Source organism: Diabrotica virgifera, chromosome 2 (genome assembly GCF_917563875.1).
Source record: "Diabrotica virgifera virgifera chromosome 2, PGI_DIABVI_V3a".
Classification (NCBI taxonomy): domain Eukaryota; kingdom Metazoa; phylum Arthropoda; class Insecta; order Coleoptera; family Chrysomelidae; genus Diabrotica; species Diabrotica virgifera.
In genome coordinates this window covers 259193319-259216088 of record NC_065444.1, presented here as the reverse complement: position 1 = coordinate 259216088, position 22770 = coordinate 259193319, and the positions used below count along the sequence as shown (strand labels likewise).

General features: G+C 33.7%; 2 protein-coding genes across 2 annotated transcripts in view; both read left to right on the top strand.

The window, feature by feature from the left end:
* The first annotated feature begins 1543 nt into the window (after window positions 1-1543).
* LOC126880570 (uncharacterized) lies at window positions 1544-15638 on the top strand. The gene is made up of 7 exons (XM_050644522.1): window positions 1544-1683; window positions 3590-3655; window positions 8174-8233; window positions 8288-8365; window positions 8495-8533; window positions 10345-10476; window positions 15322-15638. The coding sequence occupies exons 1-7, from the start codon at window positions 1665-1667 to the stop codon at window positions 15591-15593; spliced, it is 666 nt and encodes a 221-aa protein (XP_050500479.1). The 5' UTR covers window positions 1544-1664; the 3' UTR covers window positions 15594-15638.
* A 1081-nt stretch (window positions 15639-16719) lies between these two features.
* Window positions 16720-22770, top strand: part of LOC114336019 (uncharacterized) — a 28057-nt gene continuing 22006 nt past the window's right edge. The window contains exons 1-3 of the mRNA XM_050644502.1: window positions 16720-17033; window positions 21417-21578; window positions 21929-22066. Coding sequence (XP_050500459.1) covers window positions 16810-17033; window positions 21417-21578; window positions 21929-22066 — 524 coding nt within the window. The 5' untranslated portion in view covers window positions 16720-16809. The remainder of the gene's footprint in view (window positions 17034-21416; window positions 21579-21928; window positions 22067-22770) is intronic.

The window sequence follows — 22770 nt, the reverse complement described above, 5'->3', positions numbered from 1 at the left end:
GCAGAGGTGACGACATCTTGGAGAGATTAATTGTTTTTGGAAACGTTCCAGGGAGAAGATCAAGAGGACGATCATCAACCAACTAGATGGTCCGATCAAATAAAGAATTCAGCTGGAAACTCATTCTGCGAAGCTCTTAGAGCAGCTGAATATAAAGACCAATGGAGAAACATTGTTAGGAATATTGGAAGAAATCACGATCCTCAGTAATGGGGAAACGACAAGAGAGAGATAGAGGACCTCAGATATATCACTTATTAATACAGGATACAAAGTACTTTCCCTAATATCTTTCCACATTCTGACCTTTTGCGTATGCCTTACATTTATTTTTAGTGCAACATTACTAGGCTTCTAAGATAACCTGTTATCAGTTTAGGAGAGATATTTTTTTAGTAAAAAGACCTCGTCTAGGTACTTATAGTGTTGGAGAACAATAGTCCTCCAGTTTCAGACAATATGTTCAGATGTTTCATCTGCATTTTCGCAGAATCTACATGCTGCTCAAAACCATTGCACATTTTACAGAGACGATATCTGGTTAAGCAGGGTCCAGTAAGAACGCCTTTCATTACTCCTGACTTTCAGTCTTCTGGAGCTCCGAAGGTATTTTTACATAGCAAGCAGGTTGTAATAACTTTTTTGCTTGCATTTGTCTTGGATCTAAGGTCCTTTTCTCATGCTCGGATATAATTCACTATGCCGGACTTTAATATACAAGTGCTACTTCAACGATGTAGAGACGTAAGTAAACTGCGATATTTATGGATGCTTCATTGATTGCCATAAAGCGTTCGATACTCTAAAGCAGCGGTTCTCAATCTGTGGTACATATCATTATTTGTGGTGGTACACCAAACGCAAAAACATCCAAAATCAGCACCACCATTATAGTTAATTAGAGTAACTAGCTAGATAAGTAGGTACTTCAGTTCGGTGGTAGGTACCAAAAATAATAAAAAGAATTTTGTGGTACATGACTCAAAAATATTGAGAACCACTGCTCTAAAGCACGACAAGCTGATGGAGATATTAACCAATATTGGAATAAACACCTGTGAACTAAGAATTATTAGTAATCTTTACTGGAATCAAACATCGTCTATCCGGACAGAGGCTGGAGAATCCGACGACATCAAAATCAAACGTGGGGTCCGTCAGGGATGTAAATTATAACCACTGCTGTTTCACATATTCGCTGAGGAAATTTTTCAAGAAGGAGTGGCTGATGTTGAAGCCGGGATTCGAATTAACGGAGAATGTATTAATAACATAAGATACGTGGATGACACGGTGGTATTCGTTGACAGTTCTGAAACTCTCCAGGAGTAAGTGAATAGAATTACAGAAGTAAGTCAAAGATTTCAGTCAGAGATTGAACATTCACTAAACATTAAGAAAACAAAATGTATGATGATCTCTGGGAAGGAACAGCAATTTGGACGAATCAGTGTGAACGGTCAACAAATAGAAAGAGTAAAAACATACACCTATTTTGTATGTTTTGGTTTGAAATTGGTTGACCTTTAGTAGACGTTTTTTTAAAATAAAGTGTGACAATTTAATGTATCTGACTTAAACTATCAATTTGAAGTTTGTCTACGTCTTGTAGTGTCGCCAAAATTTATTGTGTAATTTAAAAATACTAAATCATTCAGAAAGAAATGGAGCAGTATTATCAAGGTAACATGAACCATTAAACCAACCATGTTCTAAACTTTTAGTATTTTAAAAATAATCTAAATATTAATCAATACCAATAAGACCAGGTTTTGATGTTTACAGAATTACAAATCTACTTTTTTGGATTTCAAAATGATTTAGATGTGTTAATGAAAGCCAAGTTTTCGATAAAAGCAGTCTTGCTTCGTTCGTATGATTTTATGAGCTTTCTACAATTTTTTCTATGCGTATCTTATGGTAGGGGAGCCCAAGCGGGGATTTTTGCAGTTACTCGAGCGCGTCAGATTAGCATATGGGGAGAAACCTGGTACCCTGCAGATGTACCTCTACCATATATTGGCTCTTAACACAGGGGAGTTCGTTAAGGGGGGCCCGAAAAAAAAAATCTATCCTTAAAAAAACTCGAAATTGTCAGATTAGAATAAGGTAAGTTAAGTACATGCAAAAGAGTGTATATTTCAAAAATCTGACGATTTGAGCCTGGCGTAAGGAAATGGGTGAGTCCCAAAATTTCACAAGAAAAAAGCGAATATTTCGCGAATTGAACGACAGATCGAAAAACTAAAAAATATGTGCTCAATATTTTTTAAAAATCTATCGAATGATACCAAACAAGACTTCCCAAGGAGAGGGATGGGGGCTAAATTTAATATTTTAAATACGAATCCCGCGATATTTCGCGAAATAAACTATCAGATCGAAAAACTGTAAAATATACTTTTTCAATATTTTTGAAAAATCTATCGAATGGCACCAAACACGACCCCCACAGAGGTGGGGTGGGGGGTTACTTTAAAATTTTAAATAGGAATCCACATTTTTTATTACAGATTTGGATTCCTTACGTAAAAATAAGTAACTTTTATTCGAAACATTTTTTCGAATTATGGATAGATTGCGTTATAATCGGAAAAAACCATTATTGGAAATGGAAAATTAAATTAAAAAATGGCAAGCGCCCACTAAAATGAAAAACTTTACTTAACTTTTTTTGGTTTTAGAACCTACTCTTCACAACCCAATAGGTCCCCAAAGCGCTCGAGTGACTGCACATTTAGCATACTTCGCTCCCCTACTATTAATAATATTAGCATTGTTGATATTAGGTATCTTAAAAAGATGTATCCCATTTTATTTTTTTATTGGAGAAAAGGACATACTTAAGAGAGGCTGATATCCGACGACGTTGTTAGTGATGATGGTATTATATTGTTTAATGTATAGTTTTTTCTTTGATACTTCTAAAATGTGGTCACTATCGTTTAGAAATGTTAGGTATACGCATTGTTCTTTTCTTTTATTTATAAATGACATAATATATGACGATTTTTTATACAAACATCGTTTGACTTTTGGATGAGTCTCCTGGTTTGGTACCCCTGTTAACTGTTGAGCTGCCCTCCCTTGCAGAAATTAAAAAACAAATAGCGCTGATTTACGAGCTATTTAATGAGCTATTATATCTCGCAAATTAAAACATTTTTCTCTCGAGTTGAATCAATTAAAGGGTTGTTTAGGGGTGTTAAGGGGATGAGCTCAAAAGTCGAAACTATATAACTTCGTAACCAAAAATCGATTGAATATCTCTATTTTTAAGTAGTCAGCACCTCTCCCCTACACTAAAATATTAAGTTCGTGCCCACTGTAACGAGCTCAAAATTTTTAATTTGCGGGACATAAAAGCTCATAAATATCTCGTACATTAGCTGTATTTGTTTTTTAATGTCTGCAAGTGCGGGGGGGACAGGGGTTGGTTGTTTGGTCTTGATTTTTATTCGTCAAAATCCATCAGACACATTTTTACTTGCGTCATCCGGTCAATCAAAGAAAAAAAAATACAACTGTAACATATATCTTTAGGCTGTAAAAGATAGTAATTGTTATTATAAAATTATACTGTTCACAGGCTATGAAAATGATGAGATCCTGGATTGTCATTGTTCACCATACGCAGAATGTCAACAGCAACAAGGTAAGACAAAAAAAACAAAGTACATAAATAAATAGAAGCATGTGTATATTTCTTGTTACTAATGTGCCATCTTTAAATTTTGGAAATGTTCGAAACTATTTCCTTGTGGCGTATGTAAGTTAAATGTTTATTTTTGTTTGGAAGTTAGCATTGATTGATTGTAATGAAACTTACATTTTAACTGCTTTTTGCCGTTTCAATGTTTACTCCAAAAATAGTCCAAAAGCTATTTCCGTGTGGCATTTTTGTAATCTTTTTTTTTTTCATGTCTGTTTCATTTATGATTATTGATGCATCTTTCCATCGTATGTACTTTGTGTTCATTGTCGCAGGTATGTTTGCATATCTGTGATTTGTCGTCAGACAAATGAGGCATTAGTGAGAAGCATTATTCTCCTTTAACGTGCTGACACAGAGATGTTTGGATGTTAACCGTCCTCTTTACGTCTGTTTTATAGACTACAATAAAGCGTTTGATAAAGTAAAACATGATCGACTCATGGAACTTCTGAAAACTAAAAACCTAGATAAAAGAGATTTAAGACTAATAACACACCTCTATTACAATCAGCGAGCAATAGTAAGAATTGAAAAGGAAACATCTGAAGAAATGAAAATAAAGAGAGGAGTTAGGCAAGGCTGCATACTATCACCTCTATTATATTTAACGCTTATTCTGAAGAGGTAATGCGAGAAACTCTAGAAGATGAAACAGTCGGCATAAGAGTAAATGGAGTCTTAGTTAACAACATCAGATATGCAGATGATACAGTAATAATAGCCGATAGTTTACAAGACCTTCAAAGACTCATGAGTAAAATAGTAATGTGTAGCAGGGAGTACGGACTCTCTCTCAATATCAAAAAGACGGAGTTTATGAAAATTAGTAAAAACAACCATAATACTAACGAAATCTTGATAGTAGAGGGCCAGCAGATCGAAAGAGTAAAAAAGTACACTTACCTAGGAACACTTATAACAGAAAATAATTACTACACTGCAGAAAACAAAGTCAGAATCGAAAAAGCACGTTCTAATTTTATGAAAATGAGAAAGGTCCTATGTAGCAAAGATTTGACATTAGCTCTTAAAGTACGCCTAACAAAATGTTACGTATACAGTGTACTATACTATGGAGTGGAATCATGGACGTTAAATGTAGAGACAATGAGACGACTTAACTCCTTTGGAATGTGGACCTATAGAAGAATTATGAGGGTTTCCTGGGTAGATAGAGTTACGAACAACGAAGTACTAAGAAGAATAGGTAAAGAGAAGGAAGTTGAACTTACAATTCTTCTTCTTAAGGTGCCTGTCCGTTCCGAACGTTGGCGATCATTTTGGCTATGATAACTTTGTTAGTTGCTATACGGAATAGTTGTGTTGAGGTCTTTCTATACCATGCTCTCAGGTTAGCTAGCCAGGATATTCTTCTTCGTCCTGGGGCCCTTTTCCCTTCAATTTTACCTTGTAAAATGCACTGGAGTAGCTCGTATCTGCCTTGATTTCTCATTATATGCCCTAAGCACTGCAGCTTAGAGCCCTTCACGACGTTGACTAAATCTGCGGTTGTGTTCATCCTCCGTAGTACTTCTTCAATGGTGACTTTGTCTGTCCATGGTATCTTCAGGATCCTTCTGTACAACCATAGCTCAAAAGCTTGAAGTTTCGATAGAGTTTCCGCCTTAAATGTCCACATTTCTACTCCGTATAGAAGCACTGAGTACAGTTAACATTTAAGGAGCCTTATTTTTGTTTTTAGAGTGATGTCATGGCTCTTGAACACAGAGCTCATAGTCAAGAATGCACTCTTTGCCTTTCCGATGCGACATTTAATCTCTTGAGTATTGTGTCACGACTCATTGATTATAGTTCCCAAATAGTTGTATTGTGAGACACGTTCAATTCTCATTTAGTTCACATACAGATTTAATCCAGTTATGTTTTGCTTGCTGATGATCATTAGCTTGATTTTGCTGGTGTTTATATCTAGTCCATAATATGTTCTACTGTAGTAGATAAGTAATGCCGAAATGGCGACACATAGGGAAATCAATGTGTTAGAGAGAGAGCGTTTTATCAATGTGTGGGAGAGAGACAGATGATGTGACACGCCCCGACGCTCCGTGGAAGGAATCTACTAACTTATAGTTCAACTTTTATCCGCTAGACGTCACTAGTAGTCACTAATCAGCCGCCATTGTTCCATAATATTTTTGCCGCATGTCCGACGTGTCGTCGAAGGAATCTACTGACTTATAGTTCAACTTTTATCCGCTAGACTTCACTAGTAGTCCTAGTCACCCGCCATTGTTCCATAATATTTTTATAAATTATGTAGCTACCAAAAATCTTCTTTTCCGCAACTGTCAAATCTTGTCGCAGTTGCCACTGTCAAATCTTCTTTTTCACAGTATGTCAAATCTTCTTCTTTTTGCTGATTAGTGACTAATCTGATTGGCGGCTGATTAGTGACTACTAGTGACGTCTAGCGGATAAAAGTTGAACTATAAGTTAGTAGATTCCTTCCACGGAGCGTCGGGGCGTGTCACATCATCTGTCTCTCTCCCACACATTGATAAAACGCTCTCTCTCTAACACATTGATTTCCCTATGTGTCGCCATTTCGGCATTACTTATCTACTTACTGTTTTCAGCATAGGCGTAACCAGGATGATCCTAAGGGGGGGGGTTACATCTACCTGAAAGGGGGGGTTACAACTACTGGAAATATCTGAGGGATATGATGTTAAGCGTATAGAGCTGAAAGTACATCCCAATGGGGGGGGGGGGGGTTACAACCCCCAAAACCCCCCCTGGTTACGCCTATGGTTTTCAGTTATTTTATTCATTAAGTTTTGCAGCCCTTCTATGGTATTGGAAAACACTATTGTATCATCTGCATATCGCAGGTTACTGAGCTTGACTCCATTTATTGAGATGCCTTCATCAATATCTTTTAGAGCCTCTTCAAAAATGTGCTCTGGGTACAGATTGAATATCACCGGTGAAATTATGCATCCCTGTCTCACTCCCCTTAAGATTTTGACCTGATCTGTATATTCTCCATCTATTCGGAGCACTGCTGATTGATTCCAATACAGGTTAGCTATTATTTTCAGGTCTCTTCCGTCAATCCCTGTCCTCTTCAGCACTTCCATCATTTGTTCATGTCGGACTCTATCGAAAGCCTTTTTGTAGTCAATCAGGCATGCAAAAATATCACAGCTGACATCTCTACATTTCTGAAACAACACCTGCACGCTAAATAAAGCCTCCCTCGTACCAACGGCGTTCACAAATCCAAACTGATTGGGCGCAATTTGTTCTTCGCATTTTCGGTAAATTCTATTATGGATGACTTTTAAAAACAGCTTGAGAAGATCGCTCATTAGACTTATGGTCCTATTGTCTTTACAAACTTTTGCTCCTGGTTTTTTGGGCAACGGCACAAACTGCACACTTTGAGCCACTCTGCTGGTATTTTTCCTGCTTTGTATATGTCATTATATATTTCAGCTATTATTTTTATTTTTGCTCCATCTAATAGCTTTAGCAGTTCTGCAGGTATTTCATCAAGTCCCGGTGCCTTTCCATCCTTCATTTGTCTGATGGCTGTGGTTACTTCTTCTGGTAGAATTTCGGGACCTGAATTAACTTCAATGGTGGGTTCTTTTCCTGTTCTAAGGTCGTGGAAAAGTTTCCCCAAGTATTCTTCCCATACTTTATTTTTATCTTCTTTAGTTATGGCAAGATTGCCTTCATCATCTGTTATTTTTCCGCTGCTGCGTTTTCGAAACTCTCCAGCTTCACCTTTCGATGGACATTGAAATTGTCATATTGTATGTATTATTTTACATCCTTTGAGATTTTCTTTGTTCTTTTTTCTCTGATCCATAAGCTCGAGTATTTCATCGGTCATCCATTATTTCCGTTTCTCTGTATCTTTCTTCAGGTGTTGTTCTTTTATTTCTCCCAATGTTTCTTGTATGATTGTTAGACTTTCATCTATAGTTCCTGCATTTCTGCATTTTAGCATCTTTGTATTGAGGTTTTCACTCACCTTCAGTTAAACATTGGGATCTTTCAGTTTTCTAATATCATACCTCTTGATCGACTTACTTGTAACCCTCTTTATTCTGACTTTGAAATTACCTTACAATTAAAGAAAGAAAACTACAGTATCTCGGACATGTGATGCGGGGCGAGAAGTATGGCATCCTGCTACTCATAATGCAAGGAAAGATAGATGGTAGAAGAAGTATCGGAAGAAGACAAATTTCATGGCTGAAGAACCTGATAGAATAGTTTGGATGCAGCTCAAAACAACTATTTAGAGCTACTGCCTCAAAAATTAAAATAGCTATGATGATTGCCAACCTCGGAGATGACACCTGAAAAAGAAGAAGATTTGTCGTAGTCTCTGTTTTTCATATACGTTTCATGCTCGTTTATCCTAACTCAATAATCTCAATATCCTAACCAAATATTTTATATTGTATATTTACCTTTTTTTAGAAGAGCAATACGATGATGATTTAAATTGCGACTGTTCACCTGAGGCACCTTGTCAAGAATGTAAGTATTTTATAGTTAACAAATAAATATCATTATCACGATTACCAATTTTAGCTGAAGAAAACGGTGAAGAATACGCAGAAGAAGATGAGTTTGTTTGCGCATGTTCACCAAACGCTATATGTAAAAAATGTGTGTACATTTTTCAAATTCATGTTTTATTTTTACACTACATTTCATCATAATTATTATCGATATATTTTTAGTATCTATATTCATTAAGACCTTTTAATGATTAATACCTGCTTTATTAAATTTTAGCTCCCCACGAAAGGCAGTTGCTGGAATTAACTGATATTGGTAAGTCCCACTTACTTTTAATTTTTAAACTTTGGCATCTTGTAAATTCTTTAGTTTGTTAAATAAATTTTTTTAGTTTTTAGTTAGTAGCTGTAACGATAATGCTGCCTAAGTTTCACTGTATATTTTCGATATCTAAGCTAACTCCGGTTGATCATTCAGGTCAAAATCGAAGGAAAAAGCTGGGTTGGAAGAAAACAACTGTCCTGGCTGCATAACATTAGACAATGGACACATTGTCAGCTTTTCATCAGCTTGTTAATACGAAGATAGCCAATGCTTGAAAACAAGCACGTCACATAAAAAAGAAGAAAAAGCTTCCTTTACACAAAATTACCATCTTACTTGTTACTTTACGATCGATGGCTGTGTTGGGAAAATCTTGGATATACCCTTCTCCCCATTTCAGTTTTTCCCGGATATTTAGGATTAATTTTCCCTTCCCTTCCAACAGATTTCTTTCAATAAATCTTTTAATGTCTCGTAGTAGTCCAGAGATATAAGATTTTTCTCGTGACACATCCCCCTCTAGGCCGAAACCAAATTCAAAAATAGACGGTTTCGTTTTGGTTTAAATCTGTCTCCTGCCATCCCCCGATAGCGCTATTTCTAGGTCTACCTGTTATCAAGGAGGCTATGCAAGAAGACAAATATACATCAAAACTTCCGTAGTTCTCGGTATACAATAAAACTGTTTATACCGGAGTAAGGTTAGAACGCCCTCTAACGGGGAATAAGTGAAATAAATGTCGACTCGATTCTAGTTTTCTGTTGACCCAAATATGAAAATATCAAAAGGCACCGCTAGGAAAATATTCCAAAAATGCGGTTCAGAGAACCCTATATTCCTAGCGGTGCCTTTTGATATTTTCACAAAGACTCAGTTCATATAGGTTCTCTGAACCGCATTTTTGGAACATTTTCCTAGCGGTGCCTTTTGATATTTTCATATCTGGGTCAACAGAAAACTAGAATCGAGTCGACATTTATTTCACGAAACCAAATTTTTTGAGTAGTATAGACATCTGTATTAATAACCTATATATGTTTCCTGCAGCCGATTTTGATGATATACAGGGTAGCGAGAAAGTATGAAACCGCTTGTAAGTACAAGCGGTTTCCGAGAAACTATCCGAAGTGTTACTGTAACTTCATTATTTTCTGACTTAAAGTGTTGCAAAAAAACTTAATTTGGTATAAACAAATTAAATGACTTTTAAACTATTTGACCAATTGCTTTAAAATTTAGGGTATGATGTAATCATCAAAAGTTTCAGCATTCCGTGTAATAAGAAGGTTCTAGGTTAATTTTTACATAAGTTATGAATATTTATAAAAACTCAAAATTTATTATTAATTTTGCAATTTCCTAAGCAACCAATAAGGATAGATATATTCAGCGAACACCATATTGAAGTTTTTTATACAATTTATGAGTTTCTTACTCTCAAATTTGTTTAAACTGCTTAACTTTTTGGTAATAGACGAAAAAAGCGAAAATTAACTGTTTTTTATCTTCATTTGTTTATAACTATGTATATCATCAAAATCGGCTACAGGAAACATATAGGTTATTATTATAATTATAGATGTTCATCCTACTCAAAAAATTTGATTTCAGCCTGGAGGGGGTTGTGTCACCAACAGGATATTTTTTTCCTTATTTCTCTGAGCTATAGTAGAGTAAAACCCATATATCTGCAACCGCGAAGAGAAAACACGACAGACGTTCGTTGATGTGGTGCAAGAGACCTCGAGGGTTTCAGTTAAATCTGTTCAGTTGTAATATATTAATAATCTTTTAATTTTAGGTGTGTTAAGACCTGATATGAAAACAGTAGACACAGATCCTCTACTCGAAGAACCATATTCGACTGTAGATCTAACAAATTCGCAAGTACTTATGACAGATGTTCCAAATGAAGAGGAGGTTTCTGGATTGGGTATAATTTACAAAATTTCTATTTAAATTGAGTTTTAGATTAGTCCTTGAGGGTATTCCCGCGACATTCCGCCGGTCAGGTATCTGACAAGTTTTTTGTTAGTAATGCTTCTTCAACAATGGCTTTACTATATACAGTATGGTGCAAATGAAAGGAATAAATTCGTTATTTCGTAAACTATCCCGAAAAATCCCGAAACAGGTCGATTTTTATTTTTAAATTGTGATTTTTTGGCATATACATCATACTAGTGACGTCATCCATCTGGGCGTGATGACGTTATCGATGATTTTTTTAAATGATAATTGGGTTGTGTGTTAGCTCATTTGAAAGGTTACTTAATTATCTATTCAGTGGTGTAAACAATAATATAATTATTTTTACAGGGTGTCCAAAAAATTGTTTTTGGATCAAATTAATTCACAAAGAAAGAAGAATGTATGTAATTTATTTAATTCAAAATACATTTTACCGCTGTCAGAAATCAGAAAATAATGTTTATTTCACAAATAAACATTGCTTTTCGTTTAAATGAAATGTTTAAACTTCCAACAGGCAGGTGTCTGGCTGAAGCTGGTTTTAACATTGAATTTAACCGAAAAGCAATATTTTTATTTGTGAAATAAACATTTTTTCGGTTTTCTGGCAACAGTAAAATATATTTTGAAGTAAATAAATTACAAATATTCTTCTTTTTTGTCAATTAATTTAATTAAAAGAAATTGTTTTGGACACCCTGTATAAATAATTATTATGTTAATGTTTATATTTCTGAATAGAGAATTAAATAACCTTTCAAATGAGCTAGCATACGACCATTTAAAAAAAATCATTGATGACGTCATCACGCCCAGATGGATGGCGTCACTCATATGATATGTATGCCAAAATGTCATAATTTAAAAATAAAAATCGACCTGTTTTGAGATTTTTCCTTAAAGTCGCCGGTTTACGAAATAACGAATTTATTCCTCTCATTTGCACCATACTGTATACATTTAATAGTACCTAATGGAGACATAATATAACTCTGCCTAACTCTTCTCCTGATTTCAATATTTGGACTGGGTTTATTATCTAATACAATTTGTGCTCTTTGATTCCAGTAAAGGTTTATTATTATATAAGTTCCTTTTCTCTATGTTTTTTATCTTTATAATTTTGACTAATTTTTCATGTCTTCTTTGTCAAATGCCTTTTCAAAATCAACGTAACAAATATGCACAATGCACATCCACATTCATATCCGTACATCTTTGAATTATCAGATTAAAATAATACCTCTCTGGTTCCTAGTCAGTTTTTGAACCCAAACTGACTATCATCTATCTCTACCAGTTTTCTATTTATATGACCATGTATTAATTTCAAGAATAATTCAAGAACATGATTTATATATGATATTTTCTGTATTCACTGCGATCTTTAGCGTTTATATTTTTACGTTATGGAACGTTAGGGAAAGCACAAAATTTCGAGAGTAACCATTATTTCGGTATGTGTCCTGTTTTGTACACTGTGTTAAACAAGTCTACTGTAATGTTTAAGGTTTCATCATTTATGCATTTTAAGCCTTCTACTGGGATATGGTCTGGACCTACTGCTTTACCATTTTTGCTTTTTTTAATGCCATTTTAATTCTCTTTTAAAATCGTTAAAACCATATCACCTTCTACTTCTACTTTCATCTACTCTGTTATACAGGGTGTTTCATAGGGAAACGGAAATACTTTAATTGTGAATAGAGGTCACCGACACGGTTCCAGGTACACTACATTTTTTGCCCTACCGACTTTTATAACCAAGTTACAGGGTGTTTTATCGATTGTGCCAATTTCTTTCCTAAGCCATAACTTTAGAACCACCCTGTATATATTTTTTTATATTTGGTACACATGTGTCTTATCCAAAACCCAAACGACCGACATTCTAATCACAAAAAAATCCAGGTCCGGATTAACAAAAAATTATAAAGTAATTGTGACCTTAAAACAACACCCTGTATATTGGAATTCTGAAAATATGTTTGCTTATTTAAAAAGAGCACAAAAAACTAAGTCTAATCATTTGCATAAAGTTTTCAGCCAGACAATTTTATGACTTTAATTTTGAAATTATATTGAATTTTTTAAGAACTCTGAGATTAAAAAGCAGGTATTATTAACTTTTAATTATAAATTATTAAAGACATTGAATACATACTTATTTTAAAATTAATCAATACTTATTTACCACATTGGAACGACACAATTATTAATCACAAGAAAAATCCAGGCCCGGATTACCAAAAAAAACATAAAGTAGTTGTGAAATTAAATCAACACCCTGTATATTGAAATTTTCTTTGTTTGCACATTTGAAAAGACCACAAAAATCTGAGTTTATCGGTTTGCTTTAATTTTTTGTGAAGGAAATTTAATGACTTTAATTTTGAAATTAAATATATTGATACTTTTATGAACACTGAAATTAAAAAGCAGATTTTTAAAGCACTTTTAACAATAAATTATTAAAGTTATTAAATAAATACCCATTTTAAAAATAATCAATACTTATTTACGACATTCGAACGACCCACTTCGCTTCAATTTTTTGGCCAGACAATTTAATGAATTTAATTTTGAAATTATGTCGAAATTTTTAAGAACTCTGGAAACTGATAAAAAAATTTCGATATATAGAACAACCTGCCATATCCGGACCTGTCATATCCGGACCTCCCCATATCCGGACGGTTCTGCGCCGTCCTGATCTACCGAAATCTACCGAGAAAGGCAGTCCTGCTGTTGGACAACGCACTAAAGGAAGAACTAAAAGATGGCGAAATAATGTATTATAGAATCTATAAAATGTGTTTATCGACGAAAGTTATTGACGGCGTTGATTACTGGAATGTATGAAGGAGAAAACGTTTCAGAGACTATAAGAGAAGTAGTGGTCTTGATATCCGGATTTTTTCATATCCGGATCGGTCTGTCGCCACATTGATCCGGATCTGGCAGGTTTGACTTTAATTTCAAAAGTAATGTCATTAAATTGGCTGCACAAAAAACTAAAGCGGGACATTAAACTTAGTTTTTCGTGCTCTCTTCAGGTGTATAAACGTATTTTAAGAATTTCAATATACAGAGTGTTTTTTCAAGGTCACAATTACTTTGTATTTTGTTGTTAATACGGACCTGGATTTTTCTTGTGATTAGTAAGTGAGTCCTTCTAACGCAGTAAATAATAACTGATTATTTTTAAAATTAGTATTTATTCATTAACTTGAATGATTTATTAATAAAAGTGCTGTAAAAACCTGCTTATTAATTTCAGAGTTATTAAAAATTTGAATATACAAATTTAATTCCAAAATTAAAGTTAACAAATTTTTGCACAAAAAATCAAAGTGGACCGATAAACTCGGATTTTTGTGGTCTTTTCAAATGTGCACACAAATTTTGAAAATGTCAATATACAGGGTGTTGTGTCAAGGTCACAATTACTTTATGTTTTTTTTTGTTAATCCGGACCTGGATTTTTCTTGTGGTCTTTCCAATGTGGTAAATAATTATTGATTCATTTTAAAATGAGTATTTATTCAATAACTTTAATAATTTTTAATTAAAAGTTAATAATACCTGCTTTTTAATCTCAGAGTTCTTAAAAAATTCAATATAATTTCAAAATTAAAGTCAAAAAATTATCTGGCCGAAAAATCCAAGCGAACCATTAGACTAAGTTTTTTGTGCTCTTTTCAAATATGCAAACAGATTTTCAATATACAGGGTGTTGTTTTTAGGTCACAATTACTTTATAATTTTTTGTTAATTCGGACCTGGATTTTTCTTGTGATTAGTATGTCAATCGTTTGGGTTTTGAATGAGACATATGTGTACCAAATATTAAAAAAATATACAGGGTGATTCTAAAGTTATGGCTTAGAAAAGAAATGAGCCAAATCGATAAAACACCCTGTAACTCCGATATAAAAGTCGGTAGGGCAAAAAATTTAGCACACCTAGAACGGCCTCGGTGACCTCTATTTACCATTAAAGCACTTCCGTTTCCCAATGAAACACCCTGTATTATTGTCTTTGAATAATTTATTAATATATTCTTAACACCTCTTTATTTTTTCGTTAGTATTCAACACAAGTTTCCCATTTGTATCTTTCAGTATTCCCGGTTTTCGTTTTCAATTGTTGTGACTTAATTCTTTAATTTTTTTATATGGGTTATAATTGTCATGCCTTCTCTGGTACTCTTCTATTTCTGCGCATTGTTCTTTTAATCATTGTGCTTTCGTCTGCTTAATTATGTATTGTAGTTGTTTATCACTTTTTTGTATATCTGATTTTCTTTGTTTTTATGTTGACGTCTTTCTTCCATTAAATCCAAAATTTCCTCCGTCATTCATTATCTCTTTTTGTATTTGGTTCGTGTCAGTGTCAGTTGCTGACTTTGATCTATTTCTCCCTTTATTAATAACAATTTTGTATCCGTCTCAGTATTTTGCAGAATTTGTTCTTTAACATTCATTAATCGGTTATTGATTTTATGTCAATTGATGTCAAGCGTTATCTTATGAGTGGGTTCCTTAATTTACTTGTATCGATGTATGCATCTGTTGTTCTTCGTATTATTATTTTTATTTTGAGCCTAATTTTGGTCACTACTGGGTTGTGATCTGATCGTATGTCGACACTTGGATATGTTTTCGCAGATATATTTGCGTTTCTGTATCTTCGTCTAAGTATATCTGAATATATCTGTATAATGTATATAATTTGGATTGACAGTATAACTTACTGTAGGAGGCAGTAGTGGTAAATAGATTATATAAAATATATTTATTTTTAGACTCTAACGGTGGCGTAGTCTTTTACGAACCAGATGACTTATTTCTATACGTCGCACCTCAAAGTCACAACCTACTGATTCAAAGACAAAGACTCCTGGATTCCTACATAGAAGATCTATCGATAAGTGAAGTAGAGGAAGCTGCAGTAGCATTGCGGTTGTTGGTTAATCTGTTCAGACAGAGACGAATGGATATGAACAAGTTGGTACCCTTGTTCAGAATTGCGAAGTCCGACCAGATGCAAACAAGAGATTGTGGGTGTCCCCTTTAAACTATATGTATATAATTAAATAAAGAATTTGACCTCAGAAGAAAATGTAATATTTTTATGGTGTTTAAATAACTAGCATTAAGGCTGTAGTACTGTAAGCTAAGCATTCTCTGGAAAATAAACATTCATTTGATTTTAAAAATGTACAGATTTTGGAAAAATAATAACTATAACCACAGACGTATATTGGAGATGATTCACATAAAAAAGATCAAGATTGAATCAATAATAAAACCGATATAAAAAATCTGTTCCATATTTACCACAACTTAATAAACTGAATTGTTAGTAAACGCACTATTGTCAGATATTTTAAATACGACCCTGAACCGTTTCAGGTATCTTCAATAAGGAGTTAGTGTCAAATATCGCGTTTAAATGCCATTATTCTTCTTCAAGTTCCATCTCCGCGACGGAAGTCGGCAATTATCATAGCTATTCGGATTTTGGAGACGGCTGCTCTGAAAAGTTCATTTGACGTAAATCGTAAATCCGTACCATTATCTCAGGTTACGCAGCCACGATATTCTGAGTCTCACTATGCTTCTTTTTCTGGCTATGACATGATATATTTGGAACTCATTTATATAGAGTCCACATTAAAACACATCCATACTGTGAGTGTGGGCAGGAAGAAGATCTAGACGACATTGTTCTTCACTGTCCAATTAATAAAAGCAATTCATGGGATATACATAAAGCGTTACAAGCTGCAGGAGCAGAACATCAAAGCTATATTACAAAATATTAACAAAAAACAAATAGAGGTTTTGAATAAATTTTTAAGCATTAACAAGATAAACATATAAATAAAAGAAGGTTATTTTCAAGGAAGCTAACCTAAAGTTTTAAATCTTCTGGGTTCTTATAACACTAGGCAACTTTTTAGACTGCGTAATTATCCGCTGTTACTCTTGCTTTAGAGAGAGAAACGTTTAAACTCCTTTATTGTGCTATCTGTGTGTTACTGAATTTCACCAATAATACTAAATTCAATTCATTAATATCATAGAAACGGTATTGCATATTGCCATAAGCAAGACCAAATGCAGTACTACGAAAAAAAGTGAAGAAAGAAGAAGAAAACTCCGGCTAAAATTTTGACATTGTACCGGCAGTTATTTCACATTTTTGACATTGTCTCATTGTCACCAAAATTTTAGTGTCTAGCAAAATGAATTAGCATAATGCCATTTCATACAATTCGAAATTCATAATGAGTAGACATGGAACGAAACCTAAGAAACCTCAAAAATTGATAATCCCAAAGGGTACAATCGATTTCAATGATACAGCTATTATAGAAATTCCACCAGAATATAGAAACCAGGATGTTGTTATTGCTAAGAAGTCGGCAGCGTCTGTCCATTCTCGGTCCAGACTTTCGGAGGATCCTGGAATTGGATCTAGATATTGTCAGAGATCGAATTATTCCTCCCAGTAAGTACACTAATATAGTCATCATTAAAAAATGTTCCTAGTTATCTTCCTTTTCTTTACTACAGTGTTTAGGCTTTGCCTATTGTCTTCATAAGGGTATTGTGACCATATTTTTCGAGGTCTTCAGTCCTCTTGCCTTTTGGTTTGTAATTGCGTAGTTTTTAGTTAGTTTTTGATTTCAAATTATGAGAATATGTTTTCTCCATTTAACTTTACAATCAGCGTAACTATTTGTTCCATTATGTGAGAGTTTTCTTGTTACATCTCTTGTGCATATTTTAACTTTCTTATTCTTAAAAATCTGATCTCTATTTTCTGTACTCTATTCTCATTTTACCATTTTTTCCAATATTCTCTACCATACGTGTACATAGGTGCGGGCAGAGTTACTGATACCTCAGTAGATAACTGCAAATTATGATGGAGGAACTCGCAGGCAATATGTCGATGTCTGCCTAAAAATGAATATCAGAAAAACAAAAATAATGACAAACACAGATGACACCAGATAATATGTAACTATAAATGGCAGTGAGATAGAAAAAGATCAGGTATATTTTCACCTAGGCCAAATCCTGAAACTTGATAAAGAGAACCAAAGTGCGGAAATTACTAGGAGAGCAAGACTAACATGGGCAGGATTTGGAAAACTTAGTTGGATACTTCTATCTATAGCTTATTTCGCCCATTCTGGAACGTAGAAGGATTCTCCTCTTTTATCTTCAGGATTCTCTGTCCTGGTGTATACTCATCCATTTGGAACCAGCGTGTTTTTGGTGTCGTCGATCCATCTCATTTGAGGTATTCCTCTTTCTTTTCAGTGGTCTGAAGAGGAAGTCTCCAGTGTAGTATTTGGTTATTCCATCTGCCGTCCTTTTGCCTGCGAATTGTCCCAGCGAATCTCCATTTAAGTTCTGTTATTTACATTTTTGACCTAGTTGGATACATAAGAACCGCAAAATACCACAATACTTGAGGAGCAAAGTGTTCAACCAGTGCATCCTTCTTATCATGACATATGGATGTCAAACCTGGGCCATAACCAAGGCCAATATGAATAAACTAGCAACAACAGAAAGAGTAATAGAAAGAGCAATGTTGGGTATACGAACGTCAGATAAATAGAGGAACGACTGGGTAAGATCAAAAACAAAAGCCGAGGACATAACAACAAAGGTTGCCAAGCTTAAATGGAGCATCCCAGGCTACACTGCTAGACAAAAAGACCAACGTTGGAATTCAACAATACAACGCTGGAGACTTGACGAAAGTAAACGACCAAGTGGAAGACCGCAGATGAGATGGGTTAATGATATTAAAAGAATGGCCGGAACAAATTGGAAAGATGTTTCTCAGGATAAAGACCGATAAAAGGAGTTGGCAGAGGCCTTGGCAGAGGTTATGTCCAAACGTGGACGATAAAAGGTAAGAAGAAGAAGAGTAGGTACCTACTGCAGCCACACTGATACCGTATTCTGGATGGAATTCATTTGAGAGTGAGTCAAACACTTTAATTGTTCCAGTTGTGTGTTCGTATATGTCGTTCCGTTATAAGCGAAATTAAGTATGCCTACTTCTTTTAGTATCTGCCATAAGTATTGTCTTTGACTCTGTCGAACGCTTTGCGATAATCTATAAATCAAATGTGTAGTGGGATATTGAACTCCCTAGATTTTTCTATTATTTGTCTTCTGTTCAGAAGGTAATCTCGCGTACCTCTGCCTTTGGCAAATCCAGTTTGCTCTTGGGTATTTCTTTATGTAGGAAAGTTCTCAGTCTCTCATTGCTTATGGAGGACAGTTCTATAATTGTCGCATTTATGGAAGTTGCCTTTTCTTTATGTATTTTCATTATTATGTCCAGTCGTGAGGTCATTGCTTGGAATAGCATACTTTGTTACAGAGCAAGTAAAGCAATTTTATTCCGGTTTCTTCTGTAGTTTTAAGCATTCCTGCTGTGATCATATCTGGACCTGGGTCTTTTTTATACTTGATCGCCAGTCTTATTTTATTCTAGAGTATATTAGGTTCTTCTTTCATTTCTTCAGAAATTTGGTGAGCAAGTGAATTTTGGCGCTGATCATCTTGATAGAGATACTGGCAATACTGGGTGTTTCATTGGTAAAGTAACATACGTTAACTGTAGAAAGAGGATACTTAGCCGGTCTCAAAAATACCATACTTAATGGGTCTTACTCCATTAATAACAAAGATACTGGGTGTTTTATCTATTTTGCCATTTTCTTAATTGGTTCATAACTTTTTGACCACACTGTATATTTATTTTATATTTGGCACGCAAATATCATTTAAGGCATACAATAAATTAATTTATTTACAATTGTAAAAATCCAGGTCCGGCTTAAAAAATATTGAAAAAATATTCCGACCCCAAAACAATACCCTGTACATTAAATTTTTTTAAAATGGATTTTTCAGTTGAAAAGAGGATAAAAAACTAAATTCATTGGTATACTTTGAATTTTCGGCAAAATGATTTTTCTGGTGAACTTTGAAATTTGAATTCTGAAATTAAGTGAATTGCGAGAGCTCTAAGTAGAAAAAAATTGAAATACAGCTTACAACTTGTCAACCACACTGTATATTGATTTTATATTTACCACGCGAATATTCTTTTAGGTGTCCAGTCAATTAATTTAATTACAATTATAAAAAATCCAGATCCGGATTAAAAAATATTGTATAAATGTTCCAACCCAAAAAAACACCTTGTATATTAAATTTTTTTAAAATGAATGAAAAATTTGAATTTTAATTCTGAAATTATGTGAATTGCGAAGCTCAAAGTAAAATAAATTAAAATATGACTTAATTTTAATTAATACCATTATTTAATCTAAATTGGTAAAATATTAACATTTGCACACATAACAATAATTTTTGATGACCCCCTCTGTGGCTCAGTGGTAAGAGCTCCTAACTTTGGATCGAAAGGTCCGAATGGTCGTGAGTTCGAATCTCACCAGAATCAGAAATTTTTCGTTTATTATAAATTAATAAATGAAAATAGTTTCTGTCCTTGTGGGATCGATACTCACCGGAGGGACCGCAGACGTTCGGATACAATTAGCGTCTCTTTGCAAAGACAGTGACGTCGACTTTGCAATGTCACAAGACACTTACTCAACACACACAGTACACAGTACACATGACGCTAGGTACCTAACTACAAAAATTTACCGTACCTACGTATAAAAAAAATAATTTTTGATGGTGGTAATTTTGAATAAGTACTTTAGTTTTGAATAGTGATTATGCTGCAAATTTTCGCTTTTTTGTTACAATTTTTAGCTATTTTGTTGATTAAAGTTATGTATTCTTTATTGACCCTTTATTATTTATTCATTATTTAAAGATGAATATTCGCCAAAAACTATTTTTCACACGACATAATAAAAAACACTAAAATATTAACATTTTACCAATTTAGATTAAATAATGGTATTATATTAATTAAAATTAAGTCGCATTTTAATTTTTTCTACAAGAGCTCTGGCAATTGACATAATTTCAGAATTCAAATTCAAAATTTTACCAGAAAAATCATTTTGTCGAAAATTCAAAATATTCCACTAATTTTGTTTTTCATCCTCTTTTCAAATGCGAAATCCATTTTAAAGAAAATTAATATACAAGGTGTTGTTTTGAGTCGGAATATTTACACAATATTTTTTAAACCGGACCTGGATTTTTTATAATTGTAAATAAATTAATTGATTGGACACCTAAAAGAATATTCGCGTGTTAAATATAAAATCAATATACAGTGCGGTTGACAAGTTGTAAGCTGTATTTCAATTTTTTCTACTTAGAGCTCTCGCAATTCACTTAATTTCCGAATTCAAATTCAAAATTTCACCAGAAAAATCATTTTGCCGCAAATTCAAATTATACCACTGAATTTAGTTTTTCATCCTCTTTTCAACTGAAAAATCCATTTTAAAAAAATTTAATGTACAGGGTGTTGTTTTGGGGTCGGAATATTTTTACAATATTTTTTAATCCGGATCTGGATTTTTTACAATTGTAAATAAATTAATTTATTGTACACCTTAAATGATATTTGCGTGCCAAATATAAAATAAATATACAGTGTGGTTAAAAAGTTATGAACCAATTAAGAAAATGGCAAAATAGATAAAACACGCAGTATCTTTGTTATTAATGGAGTAAGATCCATTAAGTATGGTATTTTTGAGATCGCCTAAGTGTCCTCTTTCTACAGTTAACGTATGTTACTTTCCCAATGAAACACCCTGTATAGTCTACATACCTCTGCTATATCTTCTGTGTTTGTTCTCAGAGTTCCTGTGTTTAGAATTTCAAATAAATTATGCTAAATCTACATAACATTATTTTTTAGGACTTATGATCCCTGGTACAACGAACGAATGGCCGAATCTTCTTGCCAAACGGCATTGGACGAAACAGATATTGAAAGGTTAATGGAGGACTTAGAAGCTTATTACCAAGCTCAGAAAAAATTTCTTATAAAATCTTCATCGTTATTTAGAAAAAAGGCAGAGTAAGTTACAAAGTTCGAATATGAGGTGCAAGTAAATAAACGTATTATAAGAGAAGAAAGATTTTAGGAGATTATTTTGTACTTTACTAGCTTAATACAGCTTTAAAATATTTAGAATCCCTTGTGTCTACAGTTTTTGTTACACTAGAACTTAGTTATATTCTGTCTTGTACTTAGCTCACCATCATCTGTGGTACCTACTTTACGTCTAAAAGAATAATGATTGAAAAATATTTTGTCAAAAATTTTCAAAAAAGTTCAAAAATGTTAAATAAACATTACAAAAAAAAAGTTGAATGCGCACTATAATTACAATTAAAACTCCCAATATTAAAATACTTTATTTTCAGACATAAACAAACACCTGCCCTCTGTGATTGCCCGCAACAACAAGGATGTTCCGGTACTTCGCCATCGGGTTGCACTTCAGTTATTGTGTTAAAAAACAAGTGTTTTGAAACCGAGGATTCTTATGCCAGTATGAACAGGTAGGTATAACTAAAACGATGCTTAGTATAACTTGAGTTGCTTTAACTATGTAACTTGAACTACTTTTCACCACCATCATTTATCTTTATTCTCAAACTTATGTTTAAATATTTTCAATCCACTAGCAATTATCTCTAATAATACTGTAATACTGATCCTATTCTTCAAAATAGTCATAGGACTTCATAGTTCATTTTCCATAATCATCTATTGTAGTAGAGCAGTTCTGGTAACTGCTATCTCGTAGTTTTGTTTCTTGAAGACTTTGTACTGGGCAAAGAGGCAAATATTGTAAGAATCGAAACCGGTAGCCGAAACTATTGCCAATAATAAACTACTTAAGATACTGAATATTGACCATTTTCATAACCAATAGTATCATAGGTAACTTTAGATAAGTTAAGTTATATATTGACGAACAAAGATGTACGAATGTACCTCAAGCGTAGATTTTTTGATAAGTGTACATATCTTAGCGATGACTACTTGTGGATTTGAGACCATGGTCTTTACAAAAAAAAGCATTAGAATAATTTAGTACAACTCAAACAGCGATAGAGGAAGCCATGCTCGGGGTATAATAATAATATCGTATGGCATTTTGGATTGGCAATGGATTGGATTGGATGACAAAGGGAATAAAAATAGATGGAGAATACCTAAACAACTTAGGTACGTTTCGCCAATGATATAGTCATATTTA

Excerpts from the sequence above, each read along its gene's own strand:
- LOC126880570 (XM_050644522.1), top strand. Across the intron at positions 8,234-8,287 it reads TGAGGCACCTTGTCAAGAAT|CTGAAGAAAACGGTGAAGAA; the intron begins GTAAGTATTTTA and ends TACCAATTTTAG. Across the intron at positions 8,534-10,344 it reads GCTGGAATTAACTGATATTG|GTGTGTTAAGACCTGATATG; the intron begins GTAAGTCCCACT and ends TTTTAATTTTAG.